At 39.7% G+C, this 21,544-nt stretch overlaps 1 protein-coding gene and 1 long non-coding RNA gene across 4 annotated transcripts in view; one reads left to right on the top strand and one right to left on the bottom strand.

Moving 5' to 3' along the window:
- The window catches only part of nrg2b (neuregulin 2b), a 77,721-nt gene that overhangs the window by 40,350 nt on the left and 15,827 nt on the right, over positions 1-21,544 (bottom strand). For all 3 annotated transcript variants that reach the window (XM_015040488.1, XM_015040489.1, XM_015040490.1), the window contains exons 2-4: positions 6,437-6,599; positions 5,411-5,529; positions 4,051-4,174 (exon numbers count right to left, since the gene is read on the bottom strand). In XM_015040488.1, the coding sequence (XP_014895974.1) occupies positions 4,051-4,174; positions 5,411-5,529; positions 6,437-6,599 (406 nt within the window). The remainder of the gene's footprint in view (positions 1-4,050; positions 4,175-5,410; positions 5,530-6,436; positions 6,600-21,544) is intronic.
- LOC106952408 (uncharacterized) overlaps positions 6,571-21,544 on the top strand; it is a 26,521-nt gene continuing 11,547 nt past the window's right edge. Inside the window, exon 1 of the long non-coding RNA XR_001425980.1 lies at positions 6,571-6,649. This is a non-coding gene — a long non-coding RNA (uncharacterized LOC106952408). The remainder of the gene's footprint in view (positions 6,650-21,544) is intronic.

Below are 21,544 nucleotides of genomic sequence, written 5' to 3'. Positions count from 1 at the left end.
ACTTCACAATATGTAGCCCTCAGCAAGATTGTTGAATGTTAAACTTTAGGACAGTACAATGAGACAAAGACTGAAAAGGGATTCCTTGTTAGCAGAGATGTGCAGATTTTCGCTAATGAGCTAATTTTTCACTTAGAGCTTTAGCATTTTTGCTAACTTTAAAAACGTTTAGGGCTTCCTCTAAATTAACTTTTCTGGATAAATTAAATAGCACCAATTTACTTTGCTGTTTTACACAGTTCCAGTTGAATAAAGTTTGACATTTTGTGTTGAAGTTTTGATTGTAATCTTTTAAGAATTCTTCAGCTAATCAGATGTCTATGTTAATGCTCTTATTTTGAAGTAAGTCAAGACTGTTCATGCAGCAGTTCATTTTCCTGTCCTTGTGTTTTCTCTTTTTTCCATCAATAATTTATGTTAAATAAAACACAAATAGGATCAAAATAAAACCTAGACAGTAGAGAGAGCAACATAAAATATCTAAGGCCAATATAGAAAATATAAATTATAATGTCCTGTTGAAATGCAAAAAAAGGACTATTTTGAAATTCTTAATATATTTCAGGTTTGTTTTATTAGTTTTAGATTGACACGCATATATTGTAATGTCAGTAATTACTTTTCGCTGTGATTACGCATGATAGTTTTTCAGTGTATTGCTTTGTCTTCTTTTGGAGAAATACTTTTTCTTTTCTGTGTAAAACGTAGATCTAAGTCGGCGCTGAATCATTTAATAAACACTTTTGCACTTGCTGCTCTAAACACCTACAAGTCTGATGGCTGCTTCCTGGGAAGACGCCTCCTACTCAGACAAAGTGATGCGTTTAATGTTCGCGGTTTTGTTTCCACACAAGGAGGACCGGATCGCTCACAAGTGCAGGAACTATGAGGATCTGACAGGGAAGTCTCCGTGTCAAGGCTCCAGGTTATGTCCCATAGTTTGTCTCATTTTTTTAGGATATCAAATTTATAACTGTAAATGAATTAAATTGACTGGGAAATAATTTGAGTGTCTTAACTCTTAAATTTAGGTGCAGAATTGACTGTAAAATAGGTTTTACATGTAATTTAACGATCCGTGGGCTAATTAGCCAATCTGCAGCTCCAAAATATAAAGCCTAAAGTTATCTGAAATGTCTCCCAGTTCCAGTGCTAATTGTTGTTTAAAAATTAAAGATTTTATTTAATTATTGAGAGGGTGCACTCACAATGTTATTATATTTGATAGAAAAGGTCTCAAAATGGCAATATTTATCGTTTATCGCAATAACTTCTGGAACAATTGATCGGCTGTCAAAACGCGTTGTCGTGACAGGCCTAAATTTGCATTAAAACGATCGTACACTGTTTTTATTGTACACACGTTTGATAAACGATGGCTGTCGTGAGTACAATGAACAAAAAAAAAAAAAAAAACTGGAATATGCTGTGCTTTTCCCCCCAAAATATATCAGAAATTTGCTTTTGGCAGACGTCATGTGTGCCACGACAAATAAAAAGACAGACTCATCAAACCCGTGCTCGGCTTACGTTGAAAACAAAAAATTTTGACTTCTCGCCGTTGTCCAAAAGAGACAGTCCAGGCTTCATTAAGTAACTGAGTAACTCACAGGTGTGGCTCAACTCTCAGTTAAACGTGAAGGAGTGAATCATCCGACAGCCTCCTGCTCTGTCCTCTGCGCTGCCCTCGGCTCGCAGAGTGGCTCATGGTTACAAGCCAGCAGAGAGAGCAGCTAACACTCCGTGTCAGCGGGACGTCCTGTTTAACTTTTCATTACTTCACCGAGCAGAGTAGCGTTGTAGAGCGTATACTGTAATGTTACCCGCTTCCTGTGACCTGACACGGACCTGCTGGGATCCCTTAGAGCAGAACAGCTCCAGTACCTGAGAATGGTTTATATATATATATATATATATATATATATATATATATATATATATATATATATATATATATATATTCACCACCACAGGTGTAAATGTCATACTAAATGTCATACTAATGATTTTTATTTCTTTAAGAATCAGTTTTTGAATGAACCATTCAAAGGACTGCGAGTACAAATTTCTCTTAAAAAAGACCAGAGAGCTTCTGGAATAATTCTGGTTGGATATTGGGCTGCTCTTGTTGCCAGAATTGATACATGTCATTTAAATTGTTTAGCTCTGTAGCTACAATCTTAAGTCCACAAATGTTCAACAGAGTTGAAGTTGCTTCAAGTCTTTTGTAAAACAAAAGCCACTAGCAACTTCAGTGTCACCGTCCACAGCGAAGGTAGTTTAGCGTTTGCTTTAAAGCTGGGCTATTTAATCGATATTGTTGCTTATTTTAATTGTACGCAATTCTTTAAATGTCTTGTGAGTAAATATATTTGCCCATTTATCTGTAACGACTGAAACTTTCAATCTGCAGCAAGTTATTTTAGCAATTTACCATCTGTTAAAAGCGTCGCCCTCAGATTAATTTCACTCCCTGCTACAGCGGGGGTGAAATTACCGTAATGACCCGATATCGGCTGGAAAGCGCAACGTCTCCCCTTTCTGAATTTTCAGATAGCGCAAAGTATGGAGGAATTACAGTACTGCACATTTGGCCGGATTGCCATCGCTCCTTTTACAACGTATAGGGTTAACTTTTTTTTTTTTAAATGCTCTAGCGTAGGGGTGTCAAAAGTCGGTCCTCGAGGGCCGGCATCCTGCAAGTTTTAGTTCTCTCCCTAGTGGTAGTAACAACCTCCTCAGCAAGTCAATGTTCTCCTTAGGTCTTCTAACAAACCATCATTTGATGCAGGTGTGCTAAACCAGGGAGAGAACTAAAACATGCAGGATGCCGGCCCTCCAGGACCAACTTTGGACACCCCTGCTCTAGTGGTACATATTATCTAAAACTGTCACTATGATGTGACAGTTTGTTTTGAGACAGATAACCTGTGAAAGGCTACCATTGCCGTCTGAAGAAATGCACGCACCGCTTCTAGTCAAGAACAACCAATCAGAGCCAGGAGGAGGGTCTTAGCGCTGTTAACCAACCTCATGTGCGTGCTGCTAAATGTGCTAATGCCAGAGAAACAACTCATTGTTACAGGAAAACCATTTGTCTACCATCATCAGTTGCCATGCTAACTAGCATTAGCATCTGTAACAAGCTTTGTTGTGGTGAGCCACAACAAAGAGCTTAGCAAAGAGCAGGAGGGAGATTTTGAGAAACTTGTAAAGTTGGGCGATTTACAGCGCTAAGACCCTCCTCCTACCTCTGATTGGCTGCTTCTAGTGAGAAATTCATTTTTACGGATTATCTGTCACATACTATAATGTCACGACACAATGACAGTTTTAACAAATATGTAAAAAACATATTTTTATAAAAATTACATACACCAGCTTTAAAAGTATAAAACATATTTTTTTAAAAAGCTTCTGAAAAGGCCCTGACATTTAACCCTTAACTATTGTTTCAGGCAGACCATCATTTAAAACGAGCTCCAATATTTCTGAAGTGAAGAGAGGTCAATGTCCAACAACAATTACACATGTGAGGTTTAGGTGATGCTTTCTAAAATATTAGTGAAGATATATCAGGCCATACCAGAAAAATAAACGTCTTGAATGCATCATTAATACCACATTCAAATCTATGACGATTAAATGTTCCACTAAGTTGATCAACCACCATCCAGCGTTCTGGATGCTAAAAGGGAAGATAAAGACTCCATTTCCCAGAATGCTAGACGCCAACACTTCTGCAGTTCTCGAGGCTGCGTTTACGTTTTTTCCGTAAGTTTGCTCCTTTCTCTCACTCACTCGCACACAGACACGCTCACACCGCTGCAGCAGGGAACGGAGACTTTTGGACGCGTACGGTATGAACATTTAACCGCTACTGCATCTGCTGTTAGCCGCCATGAGAGCCCGGTGAGTGGGAAAACCGAGCCACGGTGCCCCGTTCAACACGCATGAAACGGAGCGCATGGTGGTGCGGCGACCAGCAGACACTGACGCATGAAAGGCAGTGGGGTGGAGAGATGGAGGAAGTTTAAAAGCAGCACTTACTTGCAGGACAGCTGGTTAAAACCGTGTATAAAGTAACAGTCTCCTCCGTTAGCGCAGTAGGCCCTTTCTGAGTCGTTGCAGCGCCTCACGTGACTCACACCTGGAGATGGGGTGGTGGTGGTCACTGATTAACACAAAGACACAGAGGGCACTCAACACCTGTTTAATAATGACACTTTAAAATACATCTGAAACTTATTTCACACACTATTATATAAATTAGTGCACGGCGTTTAGTTTCTGATGATAAATCAAACTGAAATTTCCCCGCTTTAGGTCGGCTAGGATTACAAAACGACTCTGTTTGCTAACCTGTTGAAAACAAATATTTTAGGGACGTTTCTCTTGTAAGTCAGAAGTTATACATTTAGATTTTTGTGCCTTTAAACAATTTGTCAGAGTTCGTACACGTTTCCCACAGCAAAATTCAAGCATTTTGGAGGTAGGCAGCAAAACGGCGAGATAATTTGAACAGTAGCACCGATTAAAAGAAAACTTGGTTGTTAATGTTTTAAGTTTCAGTGAATCCATTTTCACTTCCAGTGCAACAATTTTCAGCACATTTATTCCACAGTCAATTAATATTTTCAGCTGAAGTTACATTTTTCATGCTGCACTTCTCAAAACAGACGCTGTCATATGGAAATAATTTTACATACAAAAATTGAAGCAACATCTCAAAAGATCAACCAAGAAGTGAAAACGTCAGAAAAAATGCGTCTAACAAAAGGACAACAATGCTTAGCAGTTAGCACACCTCAAGAATATTACTATAAAACTTACTCTGGCACTTAGAAATAAATAATTTTGGCAATTATAACGAAGAGAATAATAACAATCGTACAACAAAACACCTCCAATACATTTTAAAAAGCAGAATTTCAGCTGTCAGCCAAGACAAGTCAAAAGGTTTCTGGAGAAACTGTTTCTGGTCCGGTGAGACAAAGACACATAGGACTACAACTTCAGTGAAATTGTGAGTCTTAACATTACAGTCAAATTTGCAACTAAAAGAATTAACTGAGAAGCTAAAATGAATGTAACATCCACAGATAGTTCGTGTAAATATCTGGTAGTCTCTGTACATTTAGTGACACATATTTATCCTCAGCAGTCAAGTTTGATTCAATCAAATTCAGAACAATTTGACTCCTGCAATTCACTTTGTATTCTAAATAAAAAGATGCTAACAAGTTCAGCTTCAAAACGCCGATCCGACCCAAACTGATGCATTTTTAGCTCCTGCATCAACAGCTCTCCATTTTCCCTGCGACTTGTTTTACGTCGTATTTTATTCACACACACTGACTCGACATGCAGACAGACATGCAGAACGAAGCCGCCCGGGTCCAGTGCTTACAGATCTGCACGGTGATTATACTCGTGGCGTTTTCTTGTCCTAATGTGTTTTCAGCCACGCAGGTGTAGTTGCCGGAGTCTTCCAGACGGACACGAGTGATCTGCAACTTAGAATTTTTTCTTGAGAGAGGAAGAGACGGAGACACGCTCAGTTATTCATGGTCACAGTAAAATGAAAAACTGTGTTTTCTTTTCTGGCAACTGGCACATAAACTGGTTTAAAAAAGACTTTGAAATAATCCAGAGAATCATTCATGGAGGAACTATGATCACTATTATTCACCAGTTTCACAGATAAACTGAAAGCCACTGAACACATCGGCTGCGTTCACACAGCAGGTGTTGATGCGTATTTCAGTTTGTTTTTTTTTTTTTTTTCTGAAATCTCCTTTTTTAAAAACTCAACCGCATGAAGCGACTTCTGTGTGAACGGTTTATGTTCCCAAAGCGACCCGTTCAGATTGCGGACACTCTTATCCGAATTGCCACCACATCTGGACATGTAGCAGACCAGAAAAGGTGAAAAGATCAGAACTGAGACGTTCAGACTGAGGTGAAAAAGTTGAATATTGGTCGCATCTGGGCAAAAAAAAGAAAAGAAAAGTGGATTTAGTTTTCATTTGCCTGCTGTGTGAGCGTAACCATAGTAACTGACGACCACATGACAAACAGTAGGTCTGTGAAACAAGCAGCGTCTGCAACACCTGCATAATGTTGGGGGAAAAAAACATCCCAGAATCAGATATCTTAATCGCTCTCGTTAAAATAACTTCATTCTTGTACTTTTACAACTTTATTCTGGTAACATTCCGTCTTTATTCTCATAAAATTACGACTTTATTCTCGTAATAAACAAAAAGAATCTCTTAATCTGGTCCTAATACTTCATTATATTATCTTAATGTGACTAACATCCTTCCTTTTTATCGGTAGCAGCTCATCTGGTGGAGGATGAACTCGCCAGGTGTCTCTGTTTTCGTTTCCTCCGGGTGATATCCAGACTCACTGAACTCACTCAGACACTCACACGTTGGTTTTTATTTTGAGGTCTCTGCCTTTCTGGAGTTCGCGTCCGTCTTTGTACCAGCGAAAGGAAGGGCTGGGGTTCCCCGACGCCTCGCACTTCAAGTACATCTTGCCCCCCTCCAACAGAGACTGGCCTCGCATCGGCCTCAGCTTAGGAGCAGACGCTGGACATGCAAAGACAGAAAACACACACAAGAGGGAGAGGAGGAAACACGTAAGTGGAAAATCAAAGCTTTTGTCATTGACAAACTAAAGGTTTTCATTGCTCTGTCTTTTTACCAGTGTGTGTGTGTGTGTGTGTGTGTGTAAGAAATATTTTAAGCACTAGAACCACTTTCAGAAGAACTTCATATATCTTATCATTTATCGCGATAAATTTCTTATAAGAGTTCCGATATATTATTGTTGTAAAAAAAATCCAATTAAATGATGTCCTTTGTGTCAGCATTGTCGTTTTTCTCCAGTTTGTTCAATGAGAGCATCAACAATATCAATACATTTGAAAATATGATTGAATGCGGTTACTATGTGCAGGTTAGTGATATAAATCACACTGTTTTATGTGGCTTGGGTCCTAAATACACATATCACACACGGGAATGTTTGCCAACAATGTTATCTGCGTCTGTGTTAGTCTGATTGCAGTGTCATGCTATTCCCTAAAAAGGAAGTAATAAACGGTTCTTATCGTCACTTTTATCACTATCACGATACTTATCACAAAATATCGTGATAAAACGTAAAGTTTGTCGTCCAGCTCTACTTTCTAACCTTCAGACAAGCCTATTAAGGAAAGCTACAAGGCGAACATTTGTCAAAATGTTCTTACTTTCCAGACATGTCCTCATTATTAATAACTAAAAGCAAAAGAGGTAAAAAAAACAAAAAACAACTGATACATCTAAATAATTGGGTACAAGGTGAATCCTGGACAGCAGAGATTTTTTTTAAATGAAAGATTTGAAGAGAAAAGAAATCCCAGCTCAAAAAGTCTGCAGTATCTTTTCACAATGGAGCAATCTGTGCATATATGTATACGTGTGTTTGTGTATGTGTATGTGCTTCATCTGTCTCCAGAGACTTTCCCTCTTTCTCTCCTCTCCTAAAAAACTACAGCAGACTGCATCACTGACACCAGCGCAGACACCAACATGCAGGAGCTAAAGCGAGGAGACAACCCAGCTCCATCTGCTAACATTTAGCCTCACACACACACACCTCACAGCACAGGGTTTCATCCACAAGTCTATGTGCACTAATATGGGGCTATCACACACACACACTGATGCTGAACAGTGACAGGACACGGTTAATCAGATGCAAGTTGTGTAGGCCCACAGCGCTGCTGCAGCGCTCAGTCCTGCTCAGATGGATGCAGCAGAAACAGAAACACACACACACACACACTTTGTGCACTTACATTAGAAAGTGTGGGTAAGAGTGTTTCCATTAGGGCTGGAACGATTTATCGGATTAATCAAATCGATTATTGAAATATTAATTTAGTAATCGATTAATCCCTAACTGGAGTAAACAGAGTAAAAAAAAGGCAATTTGCTGAAAAAAACAAAACATATTCAGAGCAAAAAGACAAAACTGCACAAAATAAATATGCATAAATGCAGGATTACAGACAAAAACACATTTGTCTGTAAATATGTTTTTTATGATAGTTTTACTCAAGTTAGTTTCACTAAAGCAGTGCTATAGTTTTGCATTTTAGGCAATAAGATGTTTATATTCATATTTGAAAAAGGAATTGAATTATTTATTTGCATCTTTGAATGTATTTCAAAGATTATTACATGAAAACGCCTGAGTGGTTAAGCAAAAAATCTGCAGAATATGCCAATTCATCTGATTAATCGATTGTCGGATTAAGTGACGATTAATCTGATTAAATAAAAAAAAATGTTTGTTTTTATTATTACAGATATTGTCATCATTAGACATCGTAAAACAGGAAAAAACAACACTGGAAAGTGTTGTATTAGTAGAACATGTGCCAAAATGGAGTCTATAGTTTATTTTTCAACATTTCAAGCACATGTGAGCCGATGCGCGTTTTCCTTTCTGGAACTGAAGGTCTGACAGGAAAATCTGTCAAATAAGTGACAATTTACAACCAGCTGGTGAGTGACTTGGATCAACTTACATATGCTGACAAAGCTGCTGTGTCCACAAAAAAAAAAAGAAAGAAGCTAGCAGCCTTAAGCAATCACTGCTTGATGAAGTGAAAGGAAAATTTTACATCATTTTCTAATTTTCTTTTTCACAAACTAAATTCTGGGAAGTATTGTGTGCGTTTGTAACTCTGGGGGAGCTGCAGAGATCCTCAGCTCAGGTTTAAGACTCTGCTGACTGTTAGTCATGCGCTTCACAAATCTTTAGCAAGAAAAAAAAACATAAGTATACCAATTTAAATTTTCAAAGAAGATCTTATTTAAATAACTTGCAGTTAGTTCACTAAGACTTTGTTAAAGGCGCTTCCTTGAACAGGTTAGGATATGTCTATGGGTTATACAAAACATATTACTTTTTTTTTTTTGCACAAAATCATTTTTGGATAGTGAGATTTTACTCTGGTCAGTTCTGTGAGCTGTTTTCAAGCCTGTTGTCACTTTAAATCCAAACAAGAAACGCAACGTTTACACTCGCATGCAAAAATGGCAGCAAACAGGTGCGTAATTATACAACCGAACATCTTTGAAAAGCAGAAGTGGAGCCTCCCACACAACCAACAGAAATGCTGCAAGTGGTTTCTGAATGGTAAGTCAACAATAAAACGCTTGTCTTTTCCAGCAGCCGTTGTACAGCGGTAAAACCAGCTGAACAAATGTGTCGGGGCTAATAGAGGAGCCATGGGTTAATAGAGGAGCCATGTTGGGGTAACTTTCTGAAGGCGCAGCTTCAGAAAGAGCAGGAGCTTCTTAAAGAGACGGAGACCCAATTTCAAGGCGTTAAATTACAAAGTCAAACTCCTTTTAAGTCATATCTGATATAAGCAGCATTTTTATAACAGCTGAAGGTAACATGTTACTTTACTGGGCTATAAAATGGCTCAGAGTCTATATGTACCTGGGAAGCACATAATACTGAAATACTTCAAAACAACAATTCAGTAAACCTAAAATACTACGACAAAAAACTGTTAATACTGTAAAATTTAATTGAATATATGGAAACACGTTTTCTACAACAAGGTTCCTTCAGCGTGTCCCGTGTCTGGCCAGCCGTCTCCTCCCAGAGGGACGCGGCGCAAAACCTCAGGTGAGAACCCAATCTGTCCGTCCATCTGTCCGCCGTGACATCATTCATCAGCTTTTGTGAGGACTTGTGTGTCCACACCGAGACATAAGACAATAAACTAGCTTGACATCCAGGGAAGCTGCATCAGACCAAGGAAGAGACTTAAAGGCCCCGTATGAACAAACTGAGCGAGGAGATAGAGGCAACTGAGAGAAGCTATGTAACTGGTAGCTTTACAGCAGGAGGATGTAATATTTTGTGATGTCTCCGCCTCATACTGGAGAATCTGTGCTGATCAACATGGCTCCATCTTGACTCAGATTCACAAGTTCCAACGTTACACCATCCTCCCATTCCCCAAGAAATGCATCGATACGGGCTTAAACGACAAGTGTCTGAGATCATAAAATCCTTTGAGCAACTTAAAGGACATGGCAGGCCCACTGCTGGAAGCGTCAGATTTCAGATTACACCAGATTACACAACTACACTTCACCCTGCGCCACCTCGACCACCTAGGTACGCACGTAACGGCGGCGAGTACGGCCATTATAGATTTCTGTCAAAAAAAAAAAAAAAATGAAATTTTGACATCAATTGTACAACTTTTTAGGAAAATAACTAAATGAAAAGTAATAATTACAAGTCAAAATGTTGCAAGAAAAAAAATTCTGGGATTTTCAACATTAATCTCAGAAATTTTAGAAAGGACTTGAACATTTCAGGGTTTGAAAAGTCAAAAAATTAGCTGGAAAAGTCAGAATTTTTTTGATTAATCTCCTAAAGTTTCTAGAAAAAAAACTCGGAAATTTCTACATTTCAACTTATGGAACTCAGCAATTGTCAAAAAGTCAAACATTTTTGAGATGTTTTTTTTTTTTTTCTTTTTTAATCCTGTAATGTTGAACGGCATGGAATTGGTGAAAGCACAATTAAAAGCCTTTAAAACAACTAAATATTTAAATTAAAGACAAAACTAAAATACCTCATCTTCTTTTTGGTATTTTTACATCAGACTCCAGAGAAGTCGGCGCCTCACCAGTCACTGATCAGAATGCAGTTAGTGAAAACACTTAACTCAAAATCTTTTAACTTTATGTTCAGCAAAATATACGTTGATATTATACAGATTTATATGACGCTTCATCAATTATTAACCTAACATCTTACCAAACCTCTTTTGGTCACACAGACTGTAAAAGAGAGTTTTTGGTGAAATATTGTAACATATCTTTTTTACTCCCAGAAAACTGACAAAATGAACCCAAAGCGTTTGTTTAAACTCACATATTAGATCCTGCGTTCTAGTTTCCTTCATAAAGTGCAACAGCTTCGTTGCTCCTTTTTCTTTATTTGTTTCAAAGGCTGCAGAAACAGCTCTGATCCTTTGTTTGTACAGTTTATTGCTCGGCGTCTCGCCCGATTTCAGCTACTAGTTCTTCCTGCCGCTCGGTGGAGAATCTGAGCGATAAGTCCTGAGATCGTCTGCGTAACCTCGACTTTTAAGTTTCTCCTCAGGAGTGACGCCTGTTAGCTTTCGACTGCTTCTCGTTGTGACAAAAGCTTTTTGCTTTCTTTGTGTGTTTCCCAGAAATAAAGGAGATTTCTTGAACAAGCAGGCTAATTTTCTTAAATAGGACACGGAGACACGTTCCATAACAAATATGAACAGAAATTAAAAGCTGTTGAATTATGTACAAATACAGAAGGTGAATGGTTATCAATTCTGAATGGTTTTCTTTCAAAAATTATTTTATTTTATCTATTTGTTTTCATAATTTGTAATTTTTTTTTTTATTTTTTATTTTTTCCCCTTCAGGTTGTTTAAAATCGCGAATTGCCTGCTATGAATGACCAAAGGAATCATAGAAAGCATGTTAAATAAAAATGAGCTTTTAGCATTTTTATAATTTTTGGTAAATATGAATAAAAGCAGAGCTTTCCCATCTACTGTCTGCAGTCTCGCCATGACAAACAGTTTTCTAAAGGGCATGGAGCAGCCTGCTTGCTGTGATCTTCCTGTGTTTTGCTTTGGATTTTTTATTTATTTTTTTGTTTTGCTGGAGACAATTAGGAAATCCTGGGAACTGTAATCTAATAACAATGTACCATATGTGGAAAAGAGATGAGATTCTACAAATGGAGGAGGCGACATCGCACTTATTCCAGCTGCCCGGATCTGGCATTTAGCTTCACAATGACAAAATACCTCAGAGAATAATAATCTTTGTTTTTGTGCTGCACTTTTCAAAAGCAAGTTACAAAAAGCTTCGTTGTAAGTAAATACATTAGGAATGATTAAGAGTTAACTAGAAATGCCACCAAAAAAAGAAAAAAAAACACACAAAGACGCACACGAAGAACAGACCGCACAGAGATACGGCGGCAGCTGAATGCCGAACACGAACGTGGAAACACTTGTAAACGTAAAGAGTCTGCTGCTCTTACTCTGCTTCAAAGTCTGAATGGCTCAGAGTTGCAGTTTGTTTGTTTTTTAATATGAATGATTTCACTGTAGCAATGCAGCATTGCAAGAATCCTGCAGCAACGCAGGATTCTCTGACTTCTTCCAAGACCACCGGGTTAATCTGAAATCTGTGTGGGAGTTAACAGAGTGAGGCGTTGAGTTGAAAATGTAGGTCTCCGCAGACGGGAGGATTTTTCTGAAGTCTGGTGACACACTATGAGTGGGAGGTTAACACACAGAGGAGGAGGTGGGGTGGGGGACACATGCAGTTTGACCGTACATCCAGCCTTGTTAACAACCAGTCCGTCTGGTAATGGATTCCTACAAACCGTCTCAAGGTGTCAGTTCAGTCGCATCCACAGAGCAGAGTGGCCGGTCTGCTTCCACACAGAGCCCTCTACGGAAAACATTTAGCGCTTAAAAAAGACGATGAAATTAATGAATCTCGTTTATTTAGCAGAAAGGAAAGAGTGGGTAAGAATTAATGTCCTGAGGCCTGATTTAGAGCTACACTTAATGATTATTCTAGTGACAGATTGTTCAATCGATTATTCTGACTATTAATTGCCTTCACTCTGCACTGTGTCAAACCAACCAAAACCTTTTGAAACACCTGTTCCCCTCCTCGCCTGTGGGGGCGCTGCGCAATGAACGACTGAAGGAAACGACACAAAAACCTCAGGAGAAGCTGAACCAGTTTGGGTTTTTACATGGGTCAGAGTTCAATGTATTCCCATCTCCCAAAAGAACGGGACTTTCTAAACAAGTGAACTAGAGTCTGATTAAAGTGGACTAAACCGAGCTGGTGTGAATCCACCCTTAGAGAACGAGGGAGAGTTTCATCAGATGATGGCTAACAGGCTACAGAAAGAAATATGTTTATCCTTTGGAGATTTTGACATGTTTCTGTAATACAAAACGTTGGATTTGAAAATGCTGACAGTCAAGAAATCTTAGGTGAGGATGTATGTTCTCCAGAGACTGATGTCTTTAGCTAACGCTAGCCACGCAAACTGCACAATAGAGACTGATGTCTTTAGCTAATACTAGCCATGCAAACTGCACACTAGAGACTGATGTCTTTAGCTAACGCTACCCACGTAAATTACATAATCATAGTCTTTGGTTTAAAACGAAAGTCAAACTTTTGTTTTGTAGCAACTTCACTCTCTCTCACACACACAGTTGACTTGGTGTTGCTTCTACTTCTGATACAAATAATTAGCATCCGCTAACAGTTGGATGTCAAAAGACCTGTATGATTATTTATAAAGCAGTTCTTAAATGATGGAGCTAGCGTCCTGAAACCAGAGGAGACACTTGTGGTCGAGTCAGAAATCTCTGACTATAATTGGCTATAATTTATAAAATTATAGCTACAGATAAACTCAGCTTTTGTAAACAGATTTTGTTGTTCATGTTTATACTTTAAAAATCTTCTGGCTGACTGATCATACACAGTACGCCATCTCTAAATCACCTAAAACTCAAAGAGACAACTGAAAAAACAGAATATTATCATCAGATGTGGTGAAAAATGCGAACTGAAAAAACATGCTAACTGTTTCCCCCTCTGGGCAGCTAATTCAAATGCAACTATTCATCTGTGTCAATGCATACTATATAGAAGATATTGATTTTTTTGTTTGTTTTTTCTGCTCACAGGTCGCAGTAATTTAAAAATAACACACCAGATGTTCATTTGTCCCTCTTATGATTGCTGTATCCAGCGGAATAAAGTGGATATATTAAGAATTATAACTTTGCCATCTGTTTTATGTTGCTCTTAGAGTGGCTCCTGTAATAGCAGCGGAGAGTTCCCTTTAACATGATCAGGAACGATTGAACCACTCCCCCGTTCAGTTGTCATTACAGCCATGAGAAGGAAACAAGGGATGCAGAGAAATACCCAGTAACATGTTTATCTAATCAAATTTACCTTTACCACCAGCGTAGGCACCGCGTTATCTGCTTGAATGTCATGAGTCAAATCTAGTTTTTCTTTGTCATGTATTTATGAGGACTCATCTGTAGCAAACAGCCATCAGTCTCTTTTAAAGTGACAGATAATTATATATGATGAATTAACCTTTGTCTGTTCAGATAAACACAGGGGGGGAAGATTTACTTTTGGAATATTCTTCAAGACAGATTCCTTTTTTGAACTTGCTGGGTGATGAACCTGATTAACAATTAGCTTTGTCCAATAATAGAGGATTTGCTAAGCTAAGAAAAACAAATCAAAGTTAACTTTCATAAACCAAAATAAAAAAAAAAGTCAGACAAATTACAGCTAATTCTCTGAATTATTGGAACTCATTTCAACATTTTATTTAAAAAAGTACAGCTTATAACGTTCCAACACGGACAACTGTAATCAATGATTTGACTCGTGTTGGTCCACCCGTCCAAGACGAGCATATGAGGGGAAAAAAGTCACTTTCTGCGACTTTTTGGATAAATCAGTCAGAAGATCACAGCTCTGCTGCCGCCGAGGAAGTCCAGGATAAAGTTCTGCTTTTATGAACTTCTGTCTAAGCGGGGGGTTTTCAGCGTTTTCAGTGAATAAAGCTCATAAAGCCGACCCTGTAAGTCACTGTAAAGTCTTCTCTACTTCATTTCTGTGACGTCACAGCGACTAAGTCGACTCAACTTCCTTCATGTTAATCGTGACTTTAGAAAATATGAAATCGTTCAACCCCGGTAGCAGTGTCCGCAAGATTTCTGTCTGCTGGGGGCGGGGAAAAAAAATAACTGGCCATTAAATTTAAAAGATGTTAAAAGCAAAAACATTAAAGTTTATAAAGCGGGAAAACAACTTTCCCCCGCAAGTATTGTCTCCAGACAATCAACTTTGAACCTCGTTGAAGTATGCTGCAAGCCTAATTGACAAAGGAGATAGCAAACATGCTAACGGTAGCACAGCACTACAGCAAAGCCCTCTGCATAAAAACTTTGTCAACAGGAGAAAGATGCTGTGTTTTGAGTTAGGTAAATCTTTTTTTTTTAAGCCTTTAGATGAACATTTCAGGGATGAAAACATTCAGATCGGGAGACGTTACAAACATAATATTACTACTTTTTAACACTTAAAGTGTAAAAACAAGTCTGCACTAAACATTTTGTCTCATTCCCCCGGAAAGAAGAAAATATGAAAGAGCGACTCTGAACACACATGTGCACAAACCCAATTAGAGAAGATTCACACATCCCACACACGGCCCAGACGAGCAAGCAAGCCATAACAGGCCCTCACTCACTCAGCTAACTGCAGCTGCAATTTACACCCCGGCTAAGATTTTCCCACAGCACTGCTGATGTGTACCGCCGAGTGTGAGGGAAGGAGTGAATACACACACACACACACACACACACACACACACACACACACGTACATGACGCGAGGCGCACAAATCCAAGCAGGTACTATTCAGTGTTTGCACTGATGGAGATGTGTGATTGTCTCTGGATATAGACGTGTGCTGAACATGAGTGTGTGTGTGTGTGTGTGTGTGTGTGTGTGTGTGTGTGTGTGTGTGTGTGTGTGTGTGTGCGCGAGTTGCTGATCTGAGCTGTCTGTATCGCTGACTGATGGGGAGAACTCTGAAGAAGCGGGAACGCCAAGAGGTTATGAAACGGTGTCTGGCCAATAGCCTGTGACCAGGTTGCCTTGGCGTCCAATCAAACGTGACCAGCGCTCCCATCAGCTGTCCGTCAAGAGGTCTTCCTCTCAAGGTCGGCTCCTTCCCTCTCTCCCGCCCTCTCCTCTACTCCCCACATCCCCATCAAGCCTCGTCTCTGTCCGCCAGAGCGAGCATCAACAAAAATTGATCTAATTTCTCGCTTAGCATGATCCAATAACAGTGAGCGATATGGAAGCCATGGCCGATTAGGTGTGTTTGGCATCCTGACGACAACATGCCTGAACCCCGCCGGAGGAACCGGAGTACATTCATAAAACGTGCGCGTGAGGCGGAAGGCGGTGCGCTCGTGTGAGCGTGTGGGCGCGCGCACACAAAGGAAGAGAAGCTCCTTCTATCTCCTTCTCCAATCAACGTGATTTCTGCAGCACACAGCTGTCACCATAGAAACCAGGAAGGGCACGGGGGAGAGAGAGAGAAAGAGGATGGCAGGCAGGAAGAAAGAAGGTAGAAAATAAGATTGTGGAAAAAGTAGGTAAGGCAGTGTGTGTGTGTGTGTGTGTGTGTGTGTGTGTGTGTGTGTGTGTGGTGAGTGATGGCAGCCACATGCAGCATCGCCCGGCTAACAGCGAGCCCGGGCAACCCTCTGTAGGCGTGGGTAAGTAAGAATGTGTGCAAAGGCCATCATACAAACATATAGTTAAGAAAATAATCACGTGCATGTGTGAGTGTGTGTGTGTACGCTTTTACAGTTTCTGTCAATAACTCCCTCCTTTGTTTTCCCTTGTCTATACCTTCTTGTTTTTTGGGGGTTTTTTTTTTTTTTTGCAAGACTCTTGACAGACACACAAACCGACCTGACCTTGTGTGTTATCCTGGCTGCTGTGCATTGTTCTATTTGCGGCTCAGAGATCTATTTAGGTAAAAAAAAAAAAAAAAAAATCCAACAGATTCAGCAGAAATCAGGTTTTTTTTTTTTATCTTACAGATACACACATTCAACTACACACAGCCATACAGAGAGAGAGAGGCTGTCTTCTGCTCCAGATGTACAGTCGAGCCTTTTGTAAGAAAAAAGGACTGTGGGTGTGAGAAAGCCAGGAAGAAAAGAAAGACATAGATAGATAGATAGATAGATAGATAGATAGATAGATAGATAGATAGATAGATAGATAGATAGATAGATAGAGTAATGAATAGTTAATGAAGGGCTTGCGGGCAGAACGGTGGAGAAAAGCTATTCTCTCTATCTCTCGTTTTCTCCACTCAGGAGTCTTCTGCAAGTCATCCTGCTTTCCACCAGTCCTCCACTCATCCCTCCTTCATTTCATATCTCTACCTGCTCTTTTTTCTGTGTCAACACTTTGCATTCTGTCTTTGACTTCTTCCTCCTCTGTTTTCATTCATCCCGGTATCTCGCCTCTCCCTCCCGTCTGCCCTCTCTTTTCTTTTTCTTCCCACACCTCTAACCCTGCCGATCCTCACTTTTCTTCCATCCAAAACGCCCGCTGTCCAAACCACCAAAGCCCCCAAACGCACAACGTTTAACCGCAAGCTGGAAACGCAGACCAACAGGCACAACTGTCCTGATAAGAGGACCGAGGCATCGATCAGATCTGTCCTCTGTAGGGCGGCAAAGCGTCTTTAGGATAAGAGACGATGTCCCACTGCTCCTTTTTAAAGAAACCAGACACCAATGCGCAGTAGAGGCTTTGACAAAACAAATAAGTTGAGATTACAGACAGATACACAGGCGACGCACTAAACTGAACTTCTAATTAGGCAAATAATGAAAAGGCCCAAACCAAAAATCTGCGTGGATATTTGCATCATCAAGGTTCATGAAATCACAATCCAACCTCGACAGAGATGTACGTCTGACTGCACCTAACCCTACCGCGTTGTTCCCCGTGTCCAACAGGTTTCACCCAGGCCAAATTAAACGTTTGGCGAACGTCAGGTAGCGTGTTGTACAGAAAATCCCTGGCCACAAACCTGACTTTTACTGGCGAGGTGAAAGCCACAACGTGTTCAACCTCCCTGGGTTTGACCAAAGTCTGTTTTCTCCCAGGTTCATTTGTTTTCTCATCTTTCAGAGGACAAGTTACACGTTAGATCAGGAGCAGAAAAAGTGACTCTAATCGTCGCTCGACAACAGTGAGATCTCCCTGGCCTTCCTGCCTGTCCACCGAAAATCATTCATTGAGGATCCTGTCTCATCCTGGCTTCTCTGCACATTGGCAGCACCAAACGAGGCTGCGAACAAACGGTTTGCTGTGTGAAGCTAATTTCAGAAAGCCTATAGCGTAACCTGAGGAAGCCGATCGGTGCTTTTCATCAGCATACACGCCTCTGATGCGATGAAGAGAGCAGCGCAGCGAGGGACCTACTGCGAACGAGTCCAACTTTCTCTGGACAGGCTGTACAGAGAGACGGTCACCGGCTCATTGACATTCCTAACCGGTTTAAAGGAGAGTGTTCATGACTCTGGAATCATCTTAACACCTCGTTAACGGGACGCATCCAGTGTGGAGCTGGAGCGTGAATGAAAGGATGCTTTAAGCTTAATGTGAGGGTCAGAGTTCTTTTTTTTTTATCTCCGTGTGGATATGTACAGTAGAGAGTGAGGGGTTTAGATTACATGTTGATTTAAAATTAATGAAAACTTTCATTTCACAGTAATAATTGATAAAAATCAGGACAAAGGGAGGATGGGGATTGGTTCAGAGTCGACTTCTCTTTATTTACCTTGGTCGGTACAGTGTGATACTGTAGGGCTGCAGCTAATTTGGTGGTCGATTATCCTGACGATTAATCGATTAATCGGATCCAAACTCGTGACATTCTACAGATTTTTCCATTTACGCACTTATGTCTTTTTTATACAATTTTAGAAGTGGATTAAAAAGAAGCAACTAAGCAACTTAATATTTTTTTAATTAAGAAACAAATTTAATTGTCTAAAATAATGACAATAACAGCATTCCTTTGAAACTAAAACGATGCCACTTGGGGAGTTTTTGGTAAATTTACAGATAAAAGGTTTTTTTTATCTTAAATATATTTAGTACATTTTTGACTTGTATGTTGTTCTGACTGTGCTGTATTTTTTCATCAAATTGGCTTTTTTAGAGTCTGTATTCCAATTAACGATTAATCAATGACAAAAACAGTTGACAATAATCAGTTCACCACAATTAACCCGATTAATCATTTCGACTCTATTGCTTTCTGTTTAATAGAAGTACAGACAGAGTTTAAATAGTAAAGCACTGACATGATGACATATGCTAGGTTGGGAAGCGCTAGCTCCTTCCACTAGTAATTTTTGTGCAACAAGTAAAGTTCAGCTCTTTCAACTTCAACCAGAGCGTATTAAAATAGGATGTAATGTATAAAGGACGAGAAGAAAAGAAGAAGAGGACCAAACAGAGGAAGAGGAGAGATTCAGCCAATAAAGCTGGTGTTAGTGCGGCTGCTGCTAGGAAATGCCAATCCAACAGCATGAAGCAAAGAGTCTCTAGAGCTGCTTACAGTTAGCATAGAAATCAAAACATTTTCTCAGATATATTAGAATGTAGGGCTGAAACGATTCCTCGAGTGATTCAAGTACGTTGATTATTAAAATTCCTCAAGGAAAATGTATCTGCCTCGAACCTTCGTTTAATTACCGTATTTTCCGCACTATAAGTCGCACCTAAAAACCTTCAATTTCCTCAAAAGCCGACAGTGCGCCTTATAATCCGGTGCGCCTTATATATAGGGACCAATATTGAGCCACAACAGGTATAACAACTACGGTAAGCAACTGCCGACTTCATTTTTGCCCGTAGAAGAAGAAGCGCGCGGTGCATGCTGGGATAGTTGTCAGAACGCTGGTTTGTTAATAAAGTTTGACCTATCTACCTACCGACCTGATAATCAGGTCGTCTGCAGGTCATTTAGCACCACGTTCTCCACGAACATACTGTGCGCGAACGGAGAAGAGTGACCATCGTCCGGCCACGCCCTGGCCCAGTCGCGGAAGGCTCTCCTCGCCGACCGGAGTCGGACTGTTTTGTTGACATTCTTTATGTCAACAAAGTGGCTTTAGACATTCATCCGGGGTGCTTCGATTAGGGTTACCAAGGGACCAGTCCCTATACATTTAAAGCCGGGAGAGGGCGGGGGAAGAGAGACAGAGACTGCGGCGGCAGCGTGTCCATTGGTATGTGTTACCCAGAAAGCAGTTGGGCACAATGTCGCAACACCAACACCGTGAGTGAAACAATGACTGGGGCAGCCTACTATGTGAAGTACTCGGGGAGTGTTACAAAGATTTAAAGATTCTTCACTGTCGCGTTAACTCCTGCTAATAGTATTAGCTTCTGTTAGTGGTGTTAGCTTTGGCTAATGGTGTTAATTCTTGCTAATGGCGTTAGCTTCTACTAATGGTGTTAGTTCCTGTTAAATCTTCTAACTTTTGTTAATAGTGTTAGCTCCTGCTAATAGTGTTAGCTTCTGTTAATGGTGTTAGCTTCTGCTAATGGTGTTAGTTCCTATTAATTGAAACTAACCATTAGCAGATAGTATTAGCTCCTACTAGCTCTAGCTAATATAGTAAGTAGCTCACAAGCCAATCATGGCTGTTTATTTCAGCAGATATCTCTTGTGTACCAGCAGATGATAACTTTGAGGCAGTTTGCCTCAACCCAGACATTCATGTCCATAGCGTTAGCCTCCACAACCTCCACTTTCTGTGTTTTGTTCATAAGCTCTAGTCCACTTTAGCATGTCGTCAGCCCAGGTGAAAAAATGTAAACCTGCATCGGGGAAGAACATGGTAAAGGCATACAGTTTTTGAAATAATTGAGTTTTTACGCATCGGGAAATTACAACATATTTAGGCCAATGTGTTCAACTAGTCATGGATCATTTTAAAAAACCGAGTGAAGGAGCGTCCATGGAGAAAAAATGCTCCTACTGTCACAGTGTTGAGATTTTTCACATGCAAAATTTATAAAAATGGGACGGGAAAAAAAACAATCTGGTCTTCATCACATTCTTAAATTATTAAAATGTGATCTCAAATTAAAGTGAGCTACCACAAGTTGGAGGCGGACATTATTTTCTCAACAAAGATGAAGCCAAAAGAAAAGAAATGGGTGAGGAGAAAGTTAGTGCACCTTCACCGTTCCAGTAGGGTGGAAAAGGAAAATTAGCCGCTAGTTGCCGCTAAATAAAACACTTTGTTAATTAATCATTAGCAAGCAGGAGTTTTAGGCAGACGGGGTTAATACATGCCAACATGGAGACACATCAGCAATAATATCTGACAAAGAAACCTTAGAGTGGAAGATTTCAGAAGTCCAACATTTAACAGTAAGAAACATTGTTCATGACGGGTGGGAAACATTTCACTAACTAAGTATTCATATTTGAATAAAATTGGCAGAGAACAATCTTTGTTCTAATCCATACTGAAATATTTGATTTTCTGTGGTTTGTTTTTGTGCTTTAGAGCAACTTAGAAGAAGAAGACGTTGCAACGGTTTGAGATTTATATTCTGTTAAGACTCAAATAAGCTAGAAGGACGGGATGACATGTTGTTTTATAACAAAGACAAGAATTTAACTAAAAACTAAACAACAAAACTGACAAAACTAACTATGATTTTTGTAAAAAAAAAAAAAAAAAAAAAAACCCACAAAATACAGGGGATATGTTTTTTAAAATAAAAAATTTTGTGTTAATTTTAATGCAAAGGGGGGC

Source organism: Poecilia latipinna, unplaced genomic scaffold (assembly GCF_001443285.1).
Source record: "Poecilia latipinna isolate Pla-1442-1.1 unplaced genomic scaffold, P_latipinna-1.0 Scaffold511, whole genome shotgun sequence".
In the NCBI taxonomy this organism is placed as follows: domain Eukaryota; kingdom Metazoa; phylum Chordata; class Actinopteri; order Cyprinodontiformes; family Poeciliidae; genus Poecilia; species Poecilia latipinna.
This window is presented reverse-complemented; position numbering and strand designations above follow the sequence as displayed.